At 36.0% G+C, this 20871-nt stretch overlaps 1 protein-coding gene and 1 pseudogene across 2 annotated transcripts; both read right to left on the bottom strand.

The window, feature by feature from the left end:
- Positions 1-726: 726 nt before the first annotated feature.
- On the bottom strand, positions 727-9612 carry LOC144371420 (protein Spindly-like; annotated as a pseudogene).
- On the bottom strand, positions 9562-16966 carry LOC144371445 (protein Spindly-like). 2 transcript variants are annotated; one of them, XM_078033760.1, is made up of 4 exons: positions 16853-16966; positions 12429-12604; positions 10275-10378; positions 9562-9749 (listed from the first exon to the last, which is right to left on the bottom strand). In XM_078033760.1, exons 2-4 carry the CDS (start codon positions 12582-12584, stop codon positions 9644-9646), a joined length of 366 nt encoding a protein of 121 aa, XP_077889886.1. In that variant the 5' UTR covers positions 12585-12604; positions 16853-16966; the 3' UTR covers positions 9562-9643. The 2 variants fall into 2 exon arrangements, with proteins under 2 accessions (XP_077889886.1, XP_077889887.1); XM_078033761.1 differs by lacking the exon at positions 16853-16966 and adding an exon at positions 16530-16650.
- Between the last annotated feature and the right edge of the window lie 3905 nt (positions 16967-20871).

Raw genomic sequence — 20871 nt, 5'->3', positions numbered from 1 at the left:
CTTGCAGGTTCTTTCCTTTCATTAACGTCTGTTTGAAGCATTGACTCAGCGGCTAACCTACAGGCATTAAAGCATCCACTCTGAATTCAAATGTAGTTAAGGAAAAAAAATAGAGAAAAAACCCGTAATATATTGAGTCTCTAAGGAGGAATGGTGCTATTTTTTTTAATAAGAAAAATATTAGTCGACTCCAGTACCATTAAAATATTAAATGACTCTTGAAATGAATTATTCTTATCAATAGACTTGATTTTTAAATGTCTAGTAAATATGTTAAGGTTGATAAAAAAGGCCTGTTAAGGCCTAGATTAAAGAATTAAATCTGATGAGATATCTATCATGATAAGTACACATAACACAAAAATTGAAATGCTGGAGCAGTATTTTAAAGATAACATGACACACAAGAGGCCCATGCACAAGATGAAAACACCATGGGATCCTGGCTGCACAGATGTCTGTCTCAGACAATGAAAACACACTCAAACTGAGTTTCAACTAGGAGAATAGTTAAAGGAAAATATAAACAGTGGGGAGATAATAAAATAGGCCTGCGAACACTTTAAAGAAGCGCATCAATTAAATTTATAAAGCATGCAACAGTGAAGTTTCAAATAAAAGCCACTTGTTATAAAATCATCTTCAGATTGTGTATCTAAGTTAAGCATGCAAGACACAAGGTTGGAAATGTCTGCAGTGAGCAGATGGACTCACACACATGCAAAAAAAAATAAATAAATAAAAATAAAGTGTTTTGTGGTATTTTATTTGTTTTTGTTTAACTAGCAAGGCAAATAGTTTCCAATATGCAATTTGAGTCAAACAATTTAATTAGATACATTGAAGCAATATTTTTTTCAAGCACAAAAAAGCAGAAGAAGAAATGAAGGCAACATAGCTGGCAAGATATGCACTGATCGGTTCTGGAAATCCACCTCTGGAAGACCATACAGGCCACACACACACCCACACCGTGAGCCACGCAAACCCGCACTGGCCATATGCACACTCCCACAGTGAGCAACACACACACATGCACGGCCTGCAGAACAGTTAACACTATGGGTACTGTCAGGTAGCATCCATTTGTCATTTCCTCAAGAATATCAAGCTCTTATTTTATGTGACTTACAACATTATAAAAAAACTCAAGGAAGGAAATAATTAATTAGTTTTCCTTACAATAACAACAGCATCTTGAGTTTTATCATTGTTGAGTACATTTAGAAGCACTGAAAATTTAAAGAAAAATCAGATAAAACATACAAGGAAGTTCTTTTACATACGATGGACTGTTTTACTTTTTCGATCAAATGCACACAGAAAATGCCTGACTCTGTTCCCTTCTTTCTAATAACAAAGTAGCCCTAGTAGCACCTTAAAAACCTCACTTCATTGGAGACAACCCAAGCTGGCTACTTTCACAGAAACAAGTTTGAATTTTACATGTCTAAAAATATTTATTTTTAATATACCTGCCATTGCATTACACAACCTTCATCTTGATTTCCCCTCCATTTCCCTCACTCACTTCTGTTTATCCTACCCAGATCCTGCTGTGCATGCCCAGTACTTCAGCTGCAGCCAGTTACATCCTCTTCCCTCTGTTCACTTGCTCTTACCTTCTCACTTCTATTTCTTTTAAAGGACAAGGCCCTTCAACTGGTCCTTCAGATACACATATCTGACACTTTCTCTTTTAAGTCACAAATTCAATTATGCAGAAATTGGAGGCTTTGATGTTTTAGAAAAAATGGAAACAAATTACCTTGGATATTTAAAAATGTCAAAATAATTAAAAGTAATGTCTGAAGGACTGGTATAAACATCATCAAAAGCCATAGAAAACTTCACCTACATTTTCTTAACTAAACTGTCTTCAGACTACTGTAAAACCTTTGAGAAGGTAAGTTGATTGTTCCTTCATGGCTACTCCTTTACCAGGAGAAAAGTAATAGCACATTTATTCAAACCAACAAGAGAGATGTGTGGCTTTCTAATGACTCCCTTCTTCAGGAGTCCTTTCCCCTTGCAATCATTTTTGTCTTTCTCAAAGTTTTAGAGAAGTTGAAGGCAGGCAGATGAAACTAGGGGATTAGACTGCATGCAATATTGAGAAGACAGATAAAGAGACAAAGAGCATAGCTCATGCAACGAGAAGGGAGAGAAAGGGAGGGCTGCTGGCTGACATGAAAAGAGGACACTGACCTGAGAGAGCCAGGCATGTTCTCACTTTTTTCACTTAAGGCTTGAGCAAGCTTCACACATTTCTTCTCCTTCTTTGGCTGCTGCACATCCACGGGCAGATTTTTGTGAGGAGAGAGAGGGGCAGTGGGAGTGTTTGCAGATACTGACTTTTCTAACTGCAAGTCACCTTCTGAAGGGTTAGGACAGGACTGTGTCTCCTTGTGAGGTGGGAATCTAGAAGTTCCTTCCCAGGCAGCACCACTGGCACATTCGTCTTCAGCAGGGGTCAAATCCAGAGGTAGCACCTCCCACCTCTTTTTGAGTATAGGAACTTTGATTTTCTCTGAGAATGAAAACCATTAGAAAAATCCAGTCAATAAACAAAAGACAGACCAAGGGAGAACGGTTATACATAAAGTCTTTTCCTTTTTTCTATTCTTTCAAAATCCACTCATCACCTCACTGAAATCTATTTCTTTTTCTTTCTTTTTCATAGACTGCATTAATAAAAGCTTTTATAGATTATTTTGAGCATAAATTTTTCCTTGGGAACTCAATACAGGAATTCTAGGAATGAATAAAATGTTCTTTTGTGGTATTTTGATAAAAAATTCTAAGGGGAGATGGTTCCTAAGGGTGACCTTGGTGCCATGGAGATAAAGATGCAGTGGCAAACAGTCAGGGAGTTTAGGGTCAAGTCTGGCACTTAGCAGCTGGATGACCTTAGGAAAGTATTTAATCATCCTACATTTTAAGGTTTCTAAATCTGCAAAATGCGGATTAAAAATACTTACTTTGCTTTGTCTGTTACAAGGATTAAATGAAAAGAACAGGTCAAACTCTAAATATTGGATATCCCTTGCTGCTCCTCTGAAACCCAGATCATCTGGATTTACTAACCATCCTCCTGTCCCTTTGCTGTGTTCAGTTCAGCACACTACCCCTGAAATTCCAAATGGGTAATTTTTACTCACAGGAGCTTACTAGGATCAGGGAAGAGAAAAAGGACAAAAGAAAGAGAAGTCTTTTAAAACAATATAAAAAACTTCTCATTGTTTACATTTTCCCCACTATTGACCACAATGAACAGAGTTCAGCCTGTCAACAGGGTGGGGGCAGAAACCCGTTGAGAATCCTTAACCTAAAACATGTTGACAATACCTTTTGGGGAGGGGAGGGAGTTAGGACCATCACATTCATGGACTTCTTTACATTTGCCCTTTTATTTTAAAATTTATACATAGTAAAGTTCATTTTTTGTAGTATACAAGAGGCAGAGGGTGTATTGGGCTATTTTTTCTCGGTGATGTGACTTGCTCTAATAACTGTCCAAACATTTTTCCTTAAAGGCTAGAACTGTAAGAGAAGAGGTCGGGTAGAAATCTCCAGTGATAAATCCCCTACAGAACGACCAAGCTAAATAACTATATGCCACAAAAATACATTCACAAGAACTAAGAAAACTAGAAAAGGTAAGTTAGACTGTGAATCCCACAAGGGGAAAGGTTCCCTGTTACTGCAACACTTTGTCCCCAAGCTTTCATGGTACCACCTGCAGAAAGCCCCCAGAACTCAGTGTATATACTAAAAAAAGTAAGCAAAAAAAAAAGATATTTGACTTCCTCACCACCAGAGTCCCTCTGTGGGAGTCTCACTGTATGGGCTCACAGCAAGCACTGAGAATACTCCATGGGATGCTCCTGAGACCAGCTAGAATGAAGGAGAAGTAGGGCTCGAACTAGCACACAAAACTTGGCACTGGCCCTCCATCCCTGCCAGAGGAGACATGCTAGCAGACAGAATGTTTAGAAATGTTTACTGCTGGAGGAGGGGTTCATAGATCCTCTGGACTCAAGAGCCTGACTGGCTCTCCCACATGCCTTGAGTGTACTCCATGAATCTCCCATGGGTCCATCCAGGTTGGAAACTGCACTAGCAGCAGAGTTGTCAAAAAACCTGCATCTAACCTGAGCTCAGGGTGCCCTCTAATGCTGAAATGGAATACCATAGGCAGTCTGCTAAAAATGTCTAAACAAGCCTACTGGAGTAGAATAGTCACAAACAAGTCCAGATTGGAAAAAAAAAAAAAAGAGATACCTAATTCATCAATGAAGAGACAAAGATATATGTTACAATAACTAAGAAGAGCCAAGGAAAGATGTCTTTATCAAATAGACAAAACATATTGCCAAAGATAAACCCAAAAGACATTCATATGCATGATTTGGCAGACAAAGAATTTAAAATATCTGGTTTAAAAAAAACTCAAGAAACTTCAAGAAAACAGAGGACCAATTAAGAAAAATTTATAAGGAGACATTTAACAGATTGAAATAATTTTAAAAAATCAAATTCTGGAGCTGATAAATAAATGAAATAAAAAAGCCACTGGTGGGCATTAATAGCAGAACTGATCAAGAAGAGGAAAGAATTGGTGAGCTTGATAACAGGCTATTTGAAAACAGAGGAGAAAAAAGAATGAGAAAGAATGAAGAAAATTCATGAGATCTCTGGGACACCATTAAAACAGCAAATCTATGTCATTGGTGTCCAAGAGGATCTAGAGAATGACAAAAGGTTAGAATTAAGTTTATCCAAATCTAAGATACAAACACCCAATTACAGGATAATCAAAGGTTGCCAATCAGATTCAACCCAAATAACTCTCAAAGGTCAAAGACAAAGAGGACTATGAAAGCAGCAAGAGGAAAGAAAGAAGAAAGTGACACAGAAGGGAATTCTAATATGACTGGTGGACTTCTCAGCAAAAACCCAAAGGACATAAGGGAATGAGATGATATCCAAACTGCTGAAGGAAAAACATCTGCCAACCAAGAATAATGTACCCACCAAAGCTTCTTCAGAAGTAAAGGGAAGACAGACCTTCCCAGACAAAACCTGAATGCACTCATGGCAACAGACTATCTTACAAGAAAGGCTGAAGGGAGTTCTTCAAATGCAAAGAGAAAAAAAAGATGAAAATGTCTAATATGAAAACATCTGAAGGTATAAAAACCCACAGGTAAAAGTGAGCATTCAGATACATCCAAAATAACACGGGAATTAGGGGATGTAAACCATTTATATCGTTAGTAAGAAGCCTAAAGGACAAAACTAATACAAATACAGTAATCTGCTAAGGGATATGTAATATAAAAAGATGTAAATTTTAACATCAAAAACTCAAAATATGGGAGAGAAATGGAGTTGAAGAGTAGAAGGCTTTTTTTCTTTTTTGCTTTTGAAATTAAGTTGTTGCAGCTCAAAATAACCTGTTGTAATTATAAGATGTTCTGTGAAAGCCTCATGGTAACCACAGAGCAAAAACCTTAAATAGATACACTGAAAATAAAAAAAAAACATGGGATCAAAACATGCTGATAGGAAAAAAAAATCACTTAACAAAGGAAGACAGGAAGATAAGAACAAAGATGTACAAAACAACCAGAAAACAAGTAATTACATGACAGTACCCAAATCTGACTCTGCTGCCTACAAGACACTCACTTGTAAGGAATAGATAGATTGTGAACAAATGGAAAAAGATATTCCATTGAAATGAAAACCAAAAGAGAGTAGGAGTGGTTATACTTAAATAAAATATGCTTCAAGTCAAAAACTAAGGAGACAAGGCCATTACAGAACAAAAAAAGAGTATACAACAATTGTAAATATGTCTAAATACATAAAGCAAGCATTATTAAATGTAGATCGATAGGCAGCAATTTTTTTGTGGTGATAAGGTACTTTAACAGCCCACTTCTAGCAATGGAAGAGCATCTAGCCAGAAAACTAGCAGAGAAACATCAGATTTTAAACTGTACTCTAGACCAAATGGAGCTAACAGAAGTTACAGACCTTTCCATGCACCAGCTGCAGCACATTCCTCTCAACTGCACATGAAATGTTCTCAAGGGTATCATGTCAGGCCACAAAAGAGAACATCAGAAACTGTACAAAGATGTAAAAATTAAACATACTTAGAAGCAACCAATAAGTCAATGAGGAAATTAAAAGATAAATTTAAATATTTCTTTTCACAAGTAAAAATGAAAATATACCAAATATGCCAAAACTTTATGCTTTCAGCAAAAGCAATTCTAAGAAGGAAGTTTATAGCAATAAACTCCTACTTCAAAAAAAGAAGGAAGAGAACAGCTTAGTGGTGGAATGCTTGCCTAGCACGTAAGATGCACTGGGTTCAATCCTCAGCCCTGCATATAAACAAAATAAAGGTTCAAAAAAAATTTAAAATTTTTTTAAAAAAAGAAGAAAGATCTCAATGTCTCATCTCAATAAACTAGAAAAAAATAAGAAAAAAAAAAGACCAAAATTAGTAGAAGGAAGAAATGGTAAGGATCAGAGCACAAATAACCAAACTAGAGGAAAAAAGAAAATAAAAGATAAATGAATAATTGGTTTTTGAAAAGATAAACAAAATGAATAAATCTTTAGCCAGACCAAAAAAAAAAAAAAAACTCAAATAAATTTTAAAAAATCAGAGGTGAAAAGGGAAACCTTAACTGACCTCACAGAAACAAAGAATTTTAAGAACTAGTAAATACAAACAAATTGGAAAACCTGAAAATAAAAAATTCTGGAAAGCAGAAGGAAACAGCATATCAAAATAATTAAATATCACGATCAAATGGAATTCACCCTAGGATCAAAGAATGGCTTAAAATACAAATCAACAAGCTGATATATCACATTTCAGACAAAAGGGCAAACACCATAGGACCATTTCAATAGAAAAAAAATTGATAAAACTTAACATCCTTTTTTGATAAAAACTCTAAATAAATTAGGCATAGAAGAAACACATCTCAGTATATTAAAGGCCATAGATGATAAACCCACAGATATCATACTCAACAGGGTCAAAATCAAAGTGTTTCCTTTAGGATCTGGAACAAGACAAGGATGCCACCAGCATTCACTGTTATGACTCAACACAGAACTTGAAGTCCTAGCCAGAGAAATTAGATAAAAGGAAGAAATAATAGGCAGCCGAATTGTAAAGGAAACCGTCCCTGTTTTCAGATAATACAATCTTTTACAGAAAATTCTGAATACTCTACTTAAAAACTATTAGAACTAATAAATACAGTAAAGATATAAGATACTAAAGCCAATATATAAAAGTCAGTAGTGTTTCCATTCAAAAATAGCAAATTATCTGAAAAAGAAATAAGGAAAGTAATCCCATTCATAAAAGCTATGGTTTTTTAAAAAAAGTGAAATAAAATACCTAGGAAAAAATTTAATCAAGGAGATGAATGAGCTCTATAGTGAAAACCATATAACACTGGTGAAAATTGAAAAGACAGAAAAACATGGCAAGATATCTCATATTCATGAACTAGAAGAATTAATATTGTTAAAATATTCATTCTACCCAAAGCAATCTACAAATTCAATGCAATCCTCATCAAAATTCCATAATTTTCTTTACAGAATAAGAAAAAAATAATCCTAACCTGTCTTAAACAATAAAATTTCAAATAGTCAAAGAGCAGAAAGAACAAAACTGGAACAATCCTAGTACCTGACTTCAAAATATACTACAGTGCTAAACTGACCAAAATAGCATGATACGGGCACAAAAACAGTGAAGAGAGCAATGGAGCTCAGAACACATACTGGGGAAAGGACAGTCCTTTAATAAATGGTCCTGAGAAAACTGGATCTCCACATGTAGAACCATGAATATTCATTATTTCTTCATTGAGAACATTCTCAACTTCTACAAAATCAACCTTTTTTAAATTTCACAGATGAATAGGATCATGTAGTGTTTGTCTTTTTGTGCCAGACTTCTCTCTTATCATATACAAAAATCAACTAAAAACTATAAAATTACTTGAAGAAAACATAGGGAAATGCTACATGACCTCGGTCTGGGCAAATGTTTTTTAGACAATCCCTTAAAAGCAAGAGAAACAAAAGCAAAAACAAGCAAACCAGATAATATCAAACTAAAAGTTTCTATAGCAAGGAAAACAATCAACAAAGTGAAGAAAAACTACAGAATAGAAGAAACTGCTTGCAAATTATACAGCTGACAAAGCATTACTATGTAGTATCTATAAGGAACTAAAAGAACTCAATAGCAAAAACCCTTAATATAATCTGATTTTAAATATGGGCAAAAGACCTGAACAGACATTTTTCTAAAGAATACAGAGGTTTACGAAAAAATTCTCAACACCACTAAATCACTAAACATCAGGAAAAATGCAAATTAAAACCACAATGAGAAACTATTTCACCCAAGTTAGAATAACTATTATCTAAAAAAAAAAAAAAGAAATTCTGGTGAGGATATGGAGAATGGAGAACTCTCATACACTGTGAGTGGATCTATAAATTAGTAGTCATTATGGAAAATAGTATGGAAGTTTCTCAAAAATTAAAAATAGAATTAACATGTGACCCAGCAATCCCAATACCAAGTGTTTGTGTGTGTGTGTTTTTCCAGATATCTGAATTCCCATAAATGGAGAAAGAAAATGTGATATGTATAAGTAATGGAATACTATGCATTCATAAAAAAGGTATGAAATCCTGTCATTTGTGACAACTTGAATGACCTAAGGATCTTGTGTTAAATGAAATAAGTCAGGCACAAAAAGGAAAACACTACACATTCCTATTCATCTGTGGAATCCAAACCAGGTTGATTTTGTAGAAGTTGAGTGTTCTCAATGAAGAATGAATATTTAAGGTGATCACATGCTAATTACCTTCATTTAATCATTACACAATGTATATATAAATAGAAACATAATAAATGTCCAATTATTATATGTCAATAAAAAATATAGAATTCCCAATATTTAGTTGGAACATGGCCCCTGAGAATCAAGATTGAATTTTCTCAATCTTGCCTTGCTGTGACAGCAAGGCCACATAAATCAACTCTGCTCAATGGGATACTGGCAGACAAACACAAAAGGAGTCTGAATCCTGCAATGCCTCCTAGACTTTCATCGGCGGAAGAATAATCACAAGCACTTAAACCTAAACTGTGTTTAGATCTTCTATAAATAATCTGAATTAGGATAACTTCCAACATTAGCTGCTTATTTAACTTTTTGGTATGACAATATGCTACGATTTTAAGTGGATAAGCCTCAAGTGACAGTATGATGAAACCTAGACATCCAAAATAGCCACATATCACATTCATTCATACCTAGTTCCCTTTGAATTTTTCAGTTGTAAATTTCCCTTATTAACTACAGATTGATAACCACAAAATTGGTTTGTAATGAGATTTGCTAAAAGCTATAGTTTGAAAAAAAAATGTTGATACACTTTCTCAGTGCTACTTAGGACTTAAAAGAAAAAAACATACGAAACTTGCATACCTTCAGGTTCATACTTCAGCTTTAATTCATCTAGCTTAGCTCTCAGTTTCATATTTTCACTTTCTGCAAGCTGAAGGCATCTTTCATTTGCAAAAAGTTTTTGCTCGATATCCAGGGTTCCGCTGGCTCTCAAACAATGCTTTCCTCCGCTGTATGGACAATTCACTTTTGCTGCTTTCATTTTCTTTGCTACAGTAACAGAAAAGAAGAACCAAGGAATGTTAATATATAATTTTGTGAATAACTTAGTGGGATGAATCTCTAATTTTATATTTGAACACTTGGTTAAAAATATATTTCTTTGGGATTTCTAGTAACAAAGAAACAACAAATAATTAAAGTTTAACAATAACATCCCCCGCTGCCAAAATTCATACATTATTCCAAGGTGATTCATGCATAAATTCCCTTTAAGTTATGAGATACTTATTCTTGAGAAATTTGGATTATAAGAATATTTTCTACATGAAAGTCCTTTTTACTTACCAATCTAAAAAGCTAAACACAAATTATTTACTGAAAGTATTCTTCAGTAATTAGTAATTATTAAATATTGCATAAAACTCATGTATTACACAAAGACATGTTATTGACTTTCTTTTCTATGGAAATTTCTTTTGGCAATTTGAACTTAAAAATTTGTTATTATTTGAATACCATCTATTAAAATAAATAAAAAGTCTTTAACTTCCATCTGCCAACCCAGACACCTACTTTAAGTTCTCAAGCTTTAGCTGAAGTAAATCTGTATAATAGGTGTTATCTTCCAGAGCACCAGAGTTGCCTGAAGGTTTTAAATCCATACTTTCATATAAATTCTAAAGAAAGAAAAATTCTTATTACTTACATAACAAATTAGGTTACTGTATGCTTATTAACAGTGGCAGCAGCCACATGTTAATCTCTCATCCTTTGACAAATACTCTTGAAAGATCCACCCACTTACCTGAGTGCAGTAGGTACAAGAACCACCAGTCCTTCCTCAGGTAAGAAAAGTGGCTCAAGGTACTACCGGCAAGTAAATCAAGAGCTAGATTCTGAATCCAGATCTAACTTGCACTCATATCTCTGAGTCCCAACTATACCTGTCTTAGGATTTCACTCTCCTGGCTTTTAGAATGAGAGAAGCAAATGCTTTTGGGGTTGAATTCTGATATGACAAAGCTATACAATGGAAAAATACGAAAAAAGAGAGGAGATTCTTGAGGTTATTTTTGGTATCCACGCTTTAAATATTCTGATTTACTCTTTGAATATTTTCTTTACTGGAAAAAAAGCAGATGTTTAAAAACTTGCAAAGAATTTCAGAGATTGCACTTTTTAAAATCCTCCTAATTTAAGGTCACAATTTTCAAAGCACAAAGCCCCAGGGATAGACTACATATACCTGCCAAGTGACACACTGCAAATTTAGCTAAAAGTATAATACTTTTAATAGTTTTTAGAAGAAACAGAGATAAAGTCATATAAACAAATTTTTCTTCAAAAATGTCAAAATAAAGAAAGAGAAACTGTTCCAGATTAAGGAAGATTGAAGAGACTTCATGGTAAAACATGCAACCTTGGATTAGGCCCTAGAATTGAAAACACTAGATTTTTTTTTCTTTTAATATTTGCTAAGGGTATGTTTTCATCAGCTATTTTTTTTTTTTTTTGTCTCGGTGACCAAAAGATCTAACAAGAACAATGTAAGGAGAAGTTTACTTGGGGTTCATGGTTTCAGGTCTCAATCCACAGATGGCCAACTCTATTGCTCTGGGCCCAAGGTGAGGTAGAATATCATAGTGAAAGGGGAGGGGAGGAAAGTAGCTTAGAGGGGGGAGGAAATAGCTTAGAAAATGGTAATCAGGAAGCAGAGAGAGAGAGAGCTCTCTGTTCACCAGGGACAAAATTCCAGTCACTCCTCCAGTAACTTAACTCCTCTAGTCACACTCTACCTGCCTAAAGTTACTACTCAGTTAATCCATTTAAGTGGATCAATCCACAGATCAGGTTAAAGCTCTCATAATCCAAACATTTCTCCTCTAAAAATTCTTGCACTAACACAATAGCTTTTGAAGGACAGCAGAAGTCAAATCACATAGGGATGTATAAACCCTCAGACTGTCTTTTGTAAATACAATTGAAAGCCTTATGCAGATTGAGAAAGGAAATGACATGATCTCTTGTGCTTTTCCATGAGAAAGAATGATTCTACATTGAGAAAGAATGATCTGAATGGCAATGATGGAGCAGGCAATCTGGTTAGAAGGCTGGGAGAAAGAAGACAGTGGCCTAGATAGATGTTTTATAAATCATGTCCCTAAGAATTTGTGGACTAAATGTGAGACTTCTAGATCTTTGGGTCAAGCAACTGAATGTCATTCAATTTACTAAATAAATAAACTAAAGACAGAGAATGTTTGATTAGTAGACAGGGAATTAAATATTCTGTTTGTTTATATCAAGTTTGAGATACTCTTAAGTGGGCAATTGAATACATTAATTAAGAGTTCAAGGGAGGACTATTGCTCCTCCCTTGAACTCTTAATTAATTGTTAATTAAACAGTTTAGGTCACTAAACTACTGGGGGCATTTAAATGATATTCAAAGCTCCAAAATAAGTGAGGTCACCTATGAAGAGTGTGGACAAACAAAACTTAGTGATAAATATGGTAGGTAAATTGTGGTAGAAAGAGTAAACATAATTGAAACTCAGAAGACACTGCTTTGGAAAGAATATCAGGAATTCATTAACTTATTCACCTTTAATGAAAATGGCATAGATAGGAAATTAGATCTTCAGAAAAAAAAATAATTACTGCTAGACAAAATAAACCTTCAATAGCTAAGCACACCCTCACAAACAGAGGAATCCATAGTCTTACCTCAGTCATGGTCATCATTTCATTACGACATTTATCTAATTGATTTTGCAATTCACTTTGGCTCTCCAATAGTTGTAAACCATACTGTGCAGCTTTTAGTCGCTCTTTTTCATCCTCTTTGAGCTTGCTTCGAAGATCTGCAATATCTGCCTCCATGTTCTTTTCCTGTTTTTAGACTATTATAAATAGAAGAAATACAATTTTTTGAGCTTAAAAAAAAAGCCCCCTACAATAAAACCAATAATAAAGGAACCATGTATCCCCAGTGCTACTATCATATAAAAACATAATATTGAGATTTTATTCCTGACTTGTAAGGAGTCAAATTTGCATTCTTGTTCTAAGAGCAAAAATTGTTCTGATAATTTTTTTACTTGAGTTGAGACCAAACCAAAAAGAACAGAAAAAAAGAATACACTCAATTGTGCTCCTAAGAAACTCAACATTAGGAAACTATTCAATTGTTCAATTGTTATATGTTAAATGTCCATAATTACTAAGGTAGAATTAGTCTCATAATTGTGTTACTGTCAAAATAATCAAAGTAAAAAGAGAGCAATGACAGAAACCAAGAAACTTTATGGTATACATGCATGACTGCTACTTAAGAGTATAAAAAGACAGTTTTAAATCAGACTCACAAGATAAAGTAAAGAATATCCTGTCTTATTTTTTTATAGTAGTACTACTTTGCTTAATGTATTTGTTTCATTGGAAACAGATTCACAGTATTTTTCTAATTACTCTTAACAGAGTATGTAAAATAGAAACTATGTTCAGAGCAATTTCCAGGCTAAGCCTTAGAAGTTTATACATAGGATAACTGTACTTTAACTTAACCTCATTTATTGTACCTTCCTCTTTGGCCCTAGTCCCTTTAAGCCAAACTGAAACTGGACTTTGCTTTCATAGAGCATCAGATGATTCCCTATGTCTTAATTTTATAGAATCATGCATTTAACAAACATTTACTGAATGCCCCATTAGCTAGGCTTCATTCTGGGCACTTCAGATCATTATGGCGCAAAACTGGCAAAGTTACTCATTCATTAAACTTACATTCCAAGAGGGGAAAATAATAAGTAACAGCATAAAAATTAAATACATTAGAAAATAGAATTGGAAGAAAAACAAAAGCTCAAAAGAGATAGGTGGTGTAAATAGGAGGCAAAAGATGGGAAATAGGTATGCATCATTGTGTGGAAGAAATGTTCCAGGCAGATGGGAAACCCTAATATGGAAAAAGAGTCCAAGATATGAGCTAGAATTTACGTCACAGATAATAAAGGAGCCGGCAGATCAGTCCATTATAAAGAGTTTGGCTTCTAGCGTGTGTAAAATGGGAAGTCACTTCAAAGTCTGAAGTAGACAATTTGGTAAAATTTAAGAGAATCATTTCACTGCTGTGTTGAATAGTTAGGATGAAACAAAATTGGAAGCAGAGAGACCATCTGAGATAATGCCTCATGCTAGGTGGTGGCATAGTAGGTGAGAAATGCCCAGATTCTGCCTATATTTTAAAGGTAAAGCCAACATGATTTTCTTATATATGGAATATAGCAAAATAAAAAATGCCTTTAAAAAGTAAAAATACCTTCAAGGCTCTGCCCTGAGCAACTAGCAGAATGGAGTTGCCCTCATTTGAGATATTGATGTAAAGTTTTGGGGGGTCCAGGGGGACCAGGATTTCAAGTTTTGCATGAAAAATGTCAAGCAGGCAGCTGAATGAATATATATGTAGGAGAGGGGTATAGGCTAGAGATATAAATTTGGAAGTTATCAGCACAAGTCCTTCAGATTGAGTATCAACAGAGGATGAACATAACAAAGAGAAGAGGACGAAGGACTGAACCCTACTAGAAGGTGAGGAAAAAGATGTAAAGTATATTCAGGAGTTAACAGTGAGGTAAGGAGGAAATCAAGAGCATGTGCTGTCTTAGAAGCCAATAAACAAAGTGTATTAAGGAGGTAGGAGAGCTCATATCAAACGCTGCTGCTAAGTCAAATTGGCCACTGGATTTTGAATTTATGGAGGTCACTGGTGACCCCAAGAGAATTTTGGTGGGAAGATGGGGTAAAAGCCCACTTGAAATGAGTATGATAGAGAATGGTAGGAGATAAAAAAGTGACAGAAAATACAGTTTTGCTTCAAAAAGCAAATAGGATAGTAGCTGGAATGGAAGTAGAGACAAATTTACTTACTATTTTAAAGATACAAAACAATATGTGTGTATACCCTAGGATAAATTCATGACAGAAGATGACATAGGAGATACTGGAGAACTGCCAGAGTGATGTCCTTGACTAGAGGATGAGGTCCAATGTACTGAGAATGTAGCATGGATATCTTCTCTGAAATGAAAACAAAGCATACAATATAGATACTGATTAACTAGGGAGATATAGTAGGGAGTATATTGAAGTAAACCTAGTTGGTTTTTTGTTCATTTATGTTTTGGTAGCAGGGTATTGGGGATTGAACCCAGGGCCTGCCTGACCCATGCTAGGCAATTGCTATACCACTGAGCTACATCCCCAACCCTAGTGTGACCTTTTAAATGCCTCACTTATCACTGAATTAGAAAACAAAGTTCTTAACTGAGAATCAGTAGGTAGGAGATATAGGGTTTTATAATAGGGTAAAATAGATACCATAAACTAACCAGTGCAGACTACTTTAAAATGCAAGACCTTTTCAAAACCTATATACAGTGAAGCCAGCCAGCTAACTGTTGCTTTATTAACAATAACTTATATTTGTTGGGGATTTACCACCTGCTAAAAGAAGTGCTTCAAATACATCATCTCATTTAATGCTCTTCATGAGCCCATGTTAAGCCATTATTATTATCTCCATCTATCAAAATAAAAATGAGGTTAACCTCAAGGCCTCCAATTAAGGAATACACAAGGAAGACAAAACATTAGTTCTCATTCATTCAAAAAATTTGCTGGAATTTTATTACATGTCAGACAATGCGCTTAGTGTTGAGGATAAAATAATGATCCAAACACTAGAAAATATTTTGTCTTCTTGAATTTTATAGTACATTAGTAGAAAGGCATCAAATCAAATAACTAAACTATAATGTTACAAGTGTGATAAGTGCAAAAGGGAGAGCTGTAACTAAGGTGGTATCTAAGCCTATAACAAGAGGGAACAGTTCCCTGATTACGTGACTTTTCAGCTGAGCTCTAATGAGTGAAAAAAGAATTAATCTATCAACCTGCAAAGAGTTAACCTATCCTTTAGCCATGGATGAACTAAAACTAATATGTGCCATAAATTTTGCTTGGTATCTATGTACATTTTCTTAGCAATGTTCTCAAAGATCTCATAGTGTAGAAGAACTTACATTTTAAACATACAATCTTAATGTGGCACAGAAAGGTTAAGTAACTTGCTCAGGGTTATCAGTCACTCAGGACCTAAATGAGATGGGAACCAGAGTCCATTTCCAAAGCCTGGTGCTCACATTTCTGTCTGGCCTCTCAAAACAGCATACAAGCCATGCGCAGTGGCTCACGCCTATAATCCCAGTGACTTGGGAGGCTGAGTCAGGAGGATCCCAAGTTCAAAGCCAGCCTTAGAAACGGCGAGTCCCTAAGCAATTCAGTGAGATCCTATCTCTAAATAAAATACAAAACAGGGCTGAGGATGTGGCTTAGTGGTTGAGGGCCCCAGAGTTCTATCTCCGGTACACTGCTCCACCCGCCCCCCCCCCCAAAAAAAAAACAGCATACAAAAAACATTGGAACACAGGAAGCTCTAGAAGTCAAAGCTGCCTGGGCCCTTCCACCTCCATCCCTTACTAGTGGCACGAATTTGGACAAGTAACTTAACGCCTTGTTTCATCATCTTCAATACAAGGAGGGTAATGACCATCTTACAGGCTTATTGAGAACATTAAACATGATAATGGATGGAATACAAATAGGGCAGGGAGACACTCATGATTTAAAAGTTTCGAGTAACGTTTTAAAAAAGTAAACAAAGGACAAAATTCATCTTGACGTTTTACTTGACCCAATGCATCCAAAATATCATTTCAACTCGTAATCATAATAATTGCCAGAGATACAGCTCTTGTGGGATACTACCTTTAAAATCCAGTGTATAATTTACATTTAATTCGGGTTGCCACAGTGGCTAGGGGGCCATCGTACTGGACAACGCACCTCCAGGGGCCATCAGTCTGAGGCTCCCAGCAGCCTCCTGGCCTTCCATATTTAGCCAGAGTTCCCCAGAGAAGCGAGAACGTCCAACCGAAGACTGGGGCCCGACTGGAAGCCAGCTTATAAGAATTTAGGGTTCCGGCATCGAAGGCGTTTGGCCAAAGCCCCCGCCAAGACCCAGGCCCCAGGCTTCCTCAAGCCCTGCTCCCCGCCGCCTACTGCTCCTCTCCACTCTCACTAGTCTTTACCTCTGTCGTCCTCACTCCTTCCCCCAGCTGCTGGCAAGAGCTGAGAGGTCTGGGCGTCCAGATCTGTGATGCTAACCTCAGCCTGCCAGAGAGTTGCCCTCCCATTCATTTACCTAGTAGTCATGTAAGCGCCAGGGCTTTTTGAACACAGTTCCCGCGAGAACTCTCACTTCTCACAAAACGTTCCTCTAACAGCGCGAGAAAAGCCAACGCCTAGGAGCGTTTGGCAGAAGCGCCCCGCCCACCCCCCCCTGCAACGACTGCACAGGTGCGAGTGGCGAGCCCTGGGCTGGCGCAGGCGCAGACCTGGCCTCTTGGCGTGTCAGTTTTACCTCAGGTGGTTTTCCAGGCTTTCGTCTAGGTGTTTGCTTAAAATTGCTATGTTTGTGGGGCTTGTGGTTTTATGACAGGGCCTTCTGGAGGGACAGTGTCGGTTGGCAGGGATAGGTGGGACTGACCTTGGGGGGCCGTTGTCAGCGTTGTCCACCCACCAACGGACTGCGCGCGTGCCCTCGGAGGACCTTCCCGCAGAATCTCTTGTGGACTTTTCATAGTGGAGGGCCTTCGTCCCAATACTTTTTGGAGACTTTCTTATTTTTATTCTGATAACTCATGACATGCCCTATCAGAGCCCAAGTGAGAAATACTTAAGACACTTAAATCAGAGTCATTCGAGCAGAGAGAAACCAAAGCACATTATACCTCAGATATAGGGCCGGAGAAATATATAATGCGGGAATCCCATTATATACACAGATGGACACAGATGCCTGCATTGAGTCAGAGCCCCAGAACACAAACGGGCTGCAGTAATTCTTCAGAGAAGCAAAATTAATAGGCGATGCCTCTCTGTATCTCCCAATATATAAAACATTATATTATATATTACAGTAGAAAGAGAGATTTATAAGATTCATTTAAGAAATTTGTAAGACATGTAAATATAGACAGCTATAGAGATAGATATAGATGAGATATATAAAGAAATTTATTTTGAGGAATTGGTTCATGCAACTGTGGGGGATGGCAAGTCTGAAATATGCAGGGGAGCTCAGCAGGTTGGAAACTCAGACAGGAGTGGATGTTAGAGTCTTGAGTGTGAAAATTGTAGGTCAAGCTGGCAGGCTGGAAGCTCAGGTACTATTTCTGTCATATCACAGAATTCCTTTTCTAAGAGGCCTCAGTTTGGACTCTTGAGGCCTTCAACTGATTGAATGAGGCCCACCCTCTCCAAAACGGTTAATCTTGACTAAGCTCCCAGTGATGTTATGTATTTATTCCATCTCCAACTACCTTCATAGCTACATCTAGACTAATGGTGCATAAAACAACTAGGCATGGTATCTTAACAAAGTTGACACATGAAATTTAATCGTTTCAACTACCTGGACCCCTCTCTCCTTCCTTCTTTTGGTCTCCTGCTAGAGCCTCCTATTATTCAACAGGAATATCAACTATCAGTCAAGGGTTAAGAAAATCCCCCGATATAATCCAGAAAGGCTAGGATTTTTAGGACATACAGACTCATCCCTTCCTCTCTGCTACCACTGATTCCATCCACCCATACACAGGGAGGAAAATTTTTTTGAAAATAGTGTTTGTTATTGATAGCACTTTACATCATTTTTTTCTCGTAGTTTTATATTCCAAATTTTTAAATTTTGTTTTGTTTTGTTTTCAACATCAGGCCCTGTTAAAGCTCTATGGTAGTTACAAATACATAGCTTAAATGGGTGAGATTAGATAATTTACTAGAGTTAAAAAGCCAGAGAGTGGTAGATGGTAAGATTTGTTCCCAGGTCTTCAAGCATTCATTTCCTTGGTGTGTCATCTCCTTCCTATCAAAAAATCATGCACATGATTCTAGGGTATCAACAGAATGAATTGGACTTAACGCCCCTGAGCACATTTGGAATCAGCACATTAGGAATCAGCAGGAATGAGAAATTGCCTCAGAATCCAAAGCTTTAATTCTCTATTTCAACAATGTCTCTTATTAATGAGTAATAAAACATGAAGTAGGTGTTGACATCTGGATTTCATTTGTACAACCTATTATGTTTCTTCACAATAAAGTGGTATATCAGTATGTGTTCACTGATAGCAAATGAGGATTTTTTTTGAAGAAGGTGTTCTCCTGATTAGTATGATTATCTGCCACTCTTATCTTAGCTATTTCAGACTTAGCTTGCTTTATTTTTTTTTTCCAGATCATTCCTAAGTCTGGTGCTAAACAGTGGTATATATATATATATATATATATATATATATATATATATATATATATATATATATTTTTTTTTTTTTTTAACAGAAAGTAACTCTTCACATCCAAACTCTGTTACTTGTCTGAATACAGATGCCTACTGTTCCAAGGCTTTATATTTCTCTGCTCGCTTTGTTTTATTTTGAAAGATATGCTATGTTGACTTTATTTCTGTTTGAAAATCCATTAGCTTGTCAACTTCATTTTATGGTAATGGAGAATGGCATTTGATACTTTCTAATTTCTTACTTTCTTCATACAGTGAGCACAGGATGAGCTAAGTGTTTTGCATAGCGATTTCTAGAGTATAAATCAGTTTTATCTCAAACACCTTTAGATCAGGGGTCACCACAGTTATTCTATAAATAAGGTAAGAGTAAACATTTTAGGTTTTGAAGGCTTTGTGATCTCTTTCACAACGATTATACTCTGTCACTGTAGCAGTCACAGAGCAATAGAAAACAGAGAGGAAAATGTTCATGGCTTCTTCCAAAAAAAAAAAAAAAACTTTATATTTAGAAACACTAATTTGAATTTCATATAATTATCCCTTTTAAAAAATTTTAAAAATCATATAAAAAGTAGAAACTATTGCTCTTTCATAATTGCTCTTTCTATTAATTTTGGGTGGACTTGACCCCTCACTGTTTTGCTGACTCATGCTTTTCAAAAATTCCAAAGCACTCCTCTAACAGAGATGCATAGCACATCTATCTCACAATTTCTGAATGCAAACATTAGAGAGGTATAACTATTGTGCAGTTTTCTACGGGGTATTTTCTGAGCTTCCTCAGTCTTCCCAGATGACTGAGAGCACTAAGTATCTCGCTCTCCTTTACATATTCCTTGTGGTTTCATTGTGGATCTGGGTATGTAACTTAGAAGACTGATGAGAGCTTGTGAGCAGAGCTTTTCATCTGCTGTGTGGAATACCCTGAAGTTGGCTTCCACCTCCTACTTACTCTTGAAGAGTTTGGAATCTGGAGACTTCTTGGTCACAACCTTTATTTCTTAAGGAATACAAAAGTTCAACATGAACAGCTATAAGGAAGTTATAAACTTTTTTTCGAGGATTTCCAAATAGAAATCCCTAAAGCAGTGGTTCTCAACTTTAGCAACATGATAGTATCACCCAGAGAGACTTTAAAATTCCTAACATTGAAACTGCAAGCCAAGATGATTAAATCGAAATCTTTGAAGGTAGGTTTCAAGCATCAGTAATTTTTAAGACACCAAAGGACAATTGTATATATAAGCTTAGTTGAGAATTCTTTTCTAAAACAAGGGTGCTGTGTTTGAAAGGACAGAATTGTAGCTACCAACACACACAGTGTAGGAGGTATAACAGGTTGCATACATGTGTGAATACACACACACACACACACACACACACACACACACACACACACAAAGAAAAACTCAAAGACCCAAGGATTTTCATGTTTTATAATGCAGAACAATTTCTCTTGATTTTCCAGTCTTTTATTTAAAAGTTAACATCTTTAGAAATTATTTACATGGCCACTATCATCTCCCCCAGAAATAGTTCCCAAATATACATTTCTGAATCCAGAGAATAAGAAAACATATTATGTTATGTTTATTATCTATCAACTAATGCAAGCAAAGGAAAACCTGGCTTTTGATTTCTTCATGACTCCGTATTAGAACATTTTGAAAGTGAAAATGTGTTAGTAAAATTTATATTTATTGACATAAATTGAAAAGTCATCTAATGTCATGGTTTGGGGGT

Source organism: Ictidomys tridecemlineatus, chromosome 16 (assembly GCF_052094955.1).
Source record: "Ictidomys tridecemlineatus isolate mIctTri1 chromosome 16, mIctTri1.hap1, whole genome shotgun sequence".
NCBI classification, from domain to species: domain Eukaryota; kingdom Metazoa; phylum Chordata; class Mammalia; order Rodentia; family Sciuridae; genus Ictidomys; species Ictidomys tridecemlineatus.
This window is presented reverse-complemented; position numbering and strand designations above follow the sequence as displayed.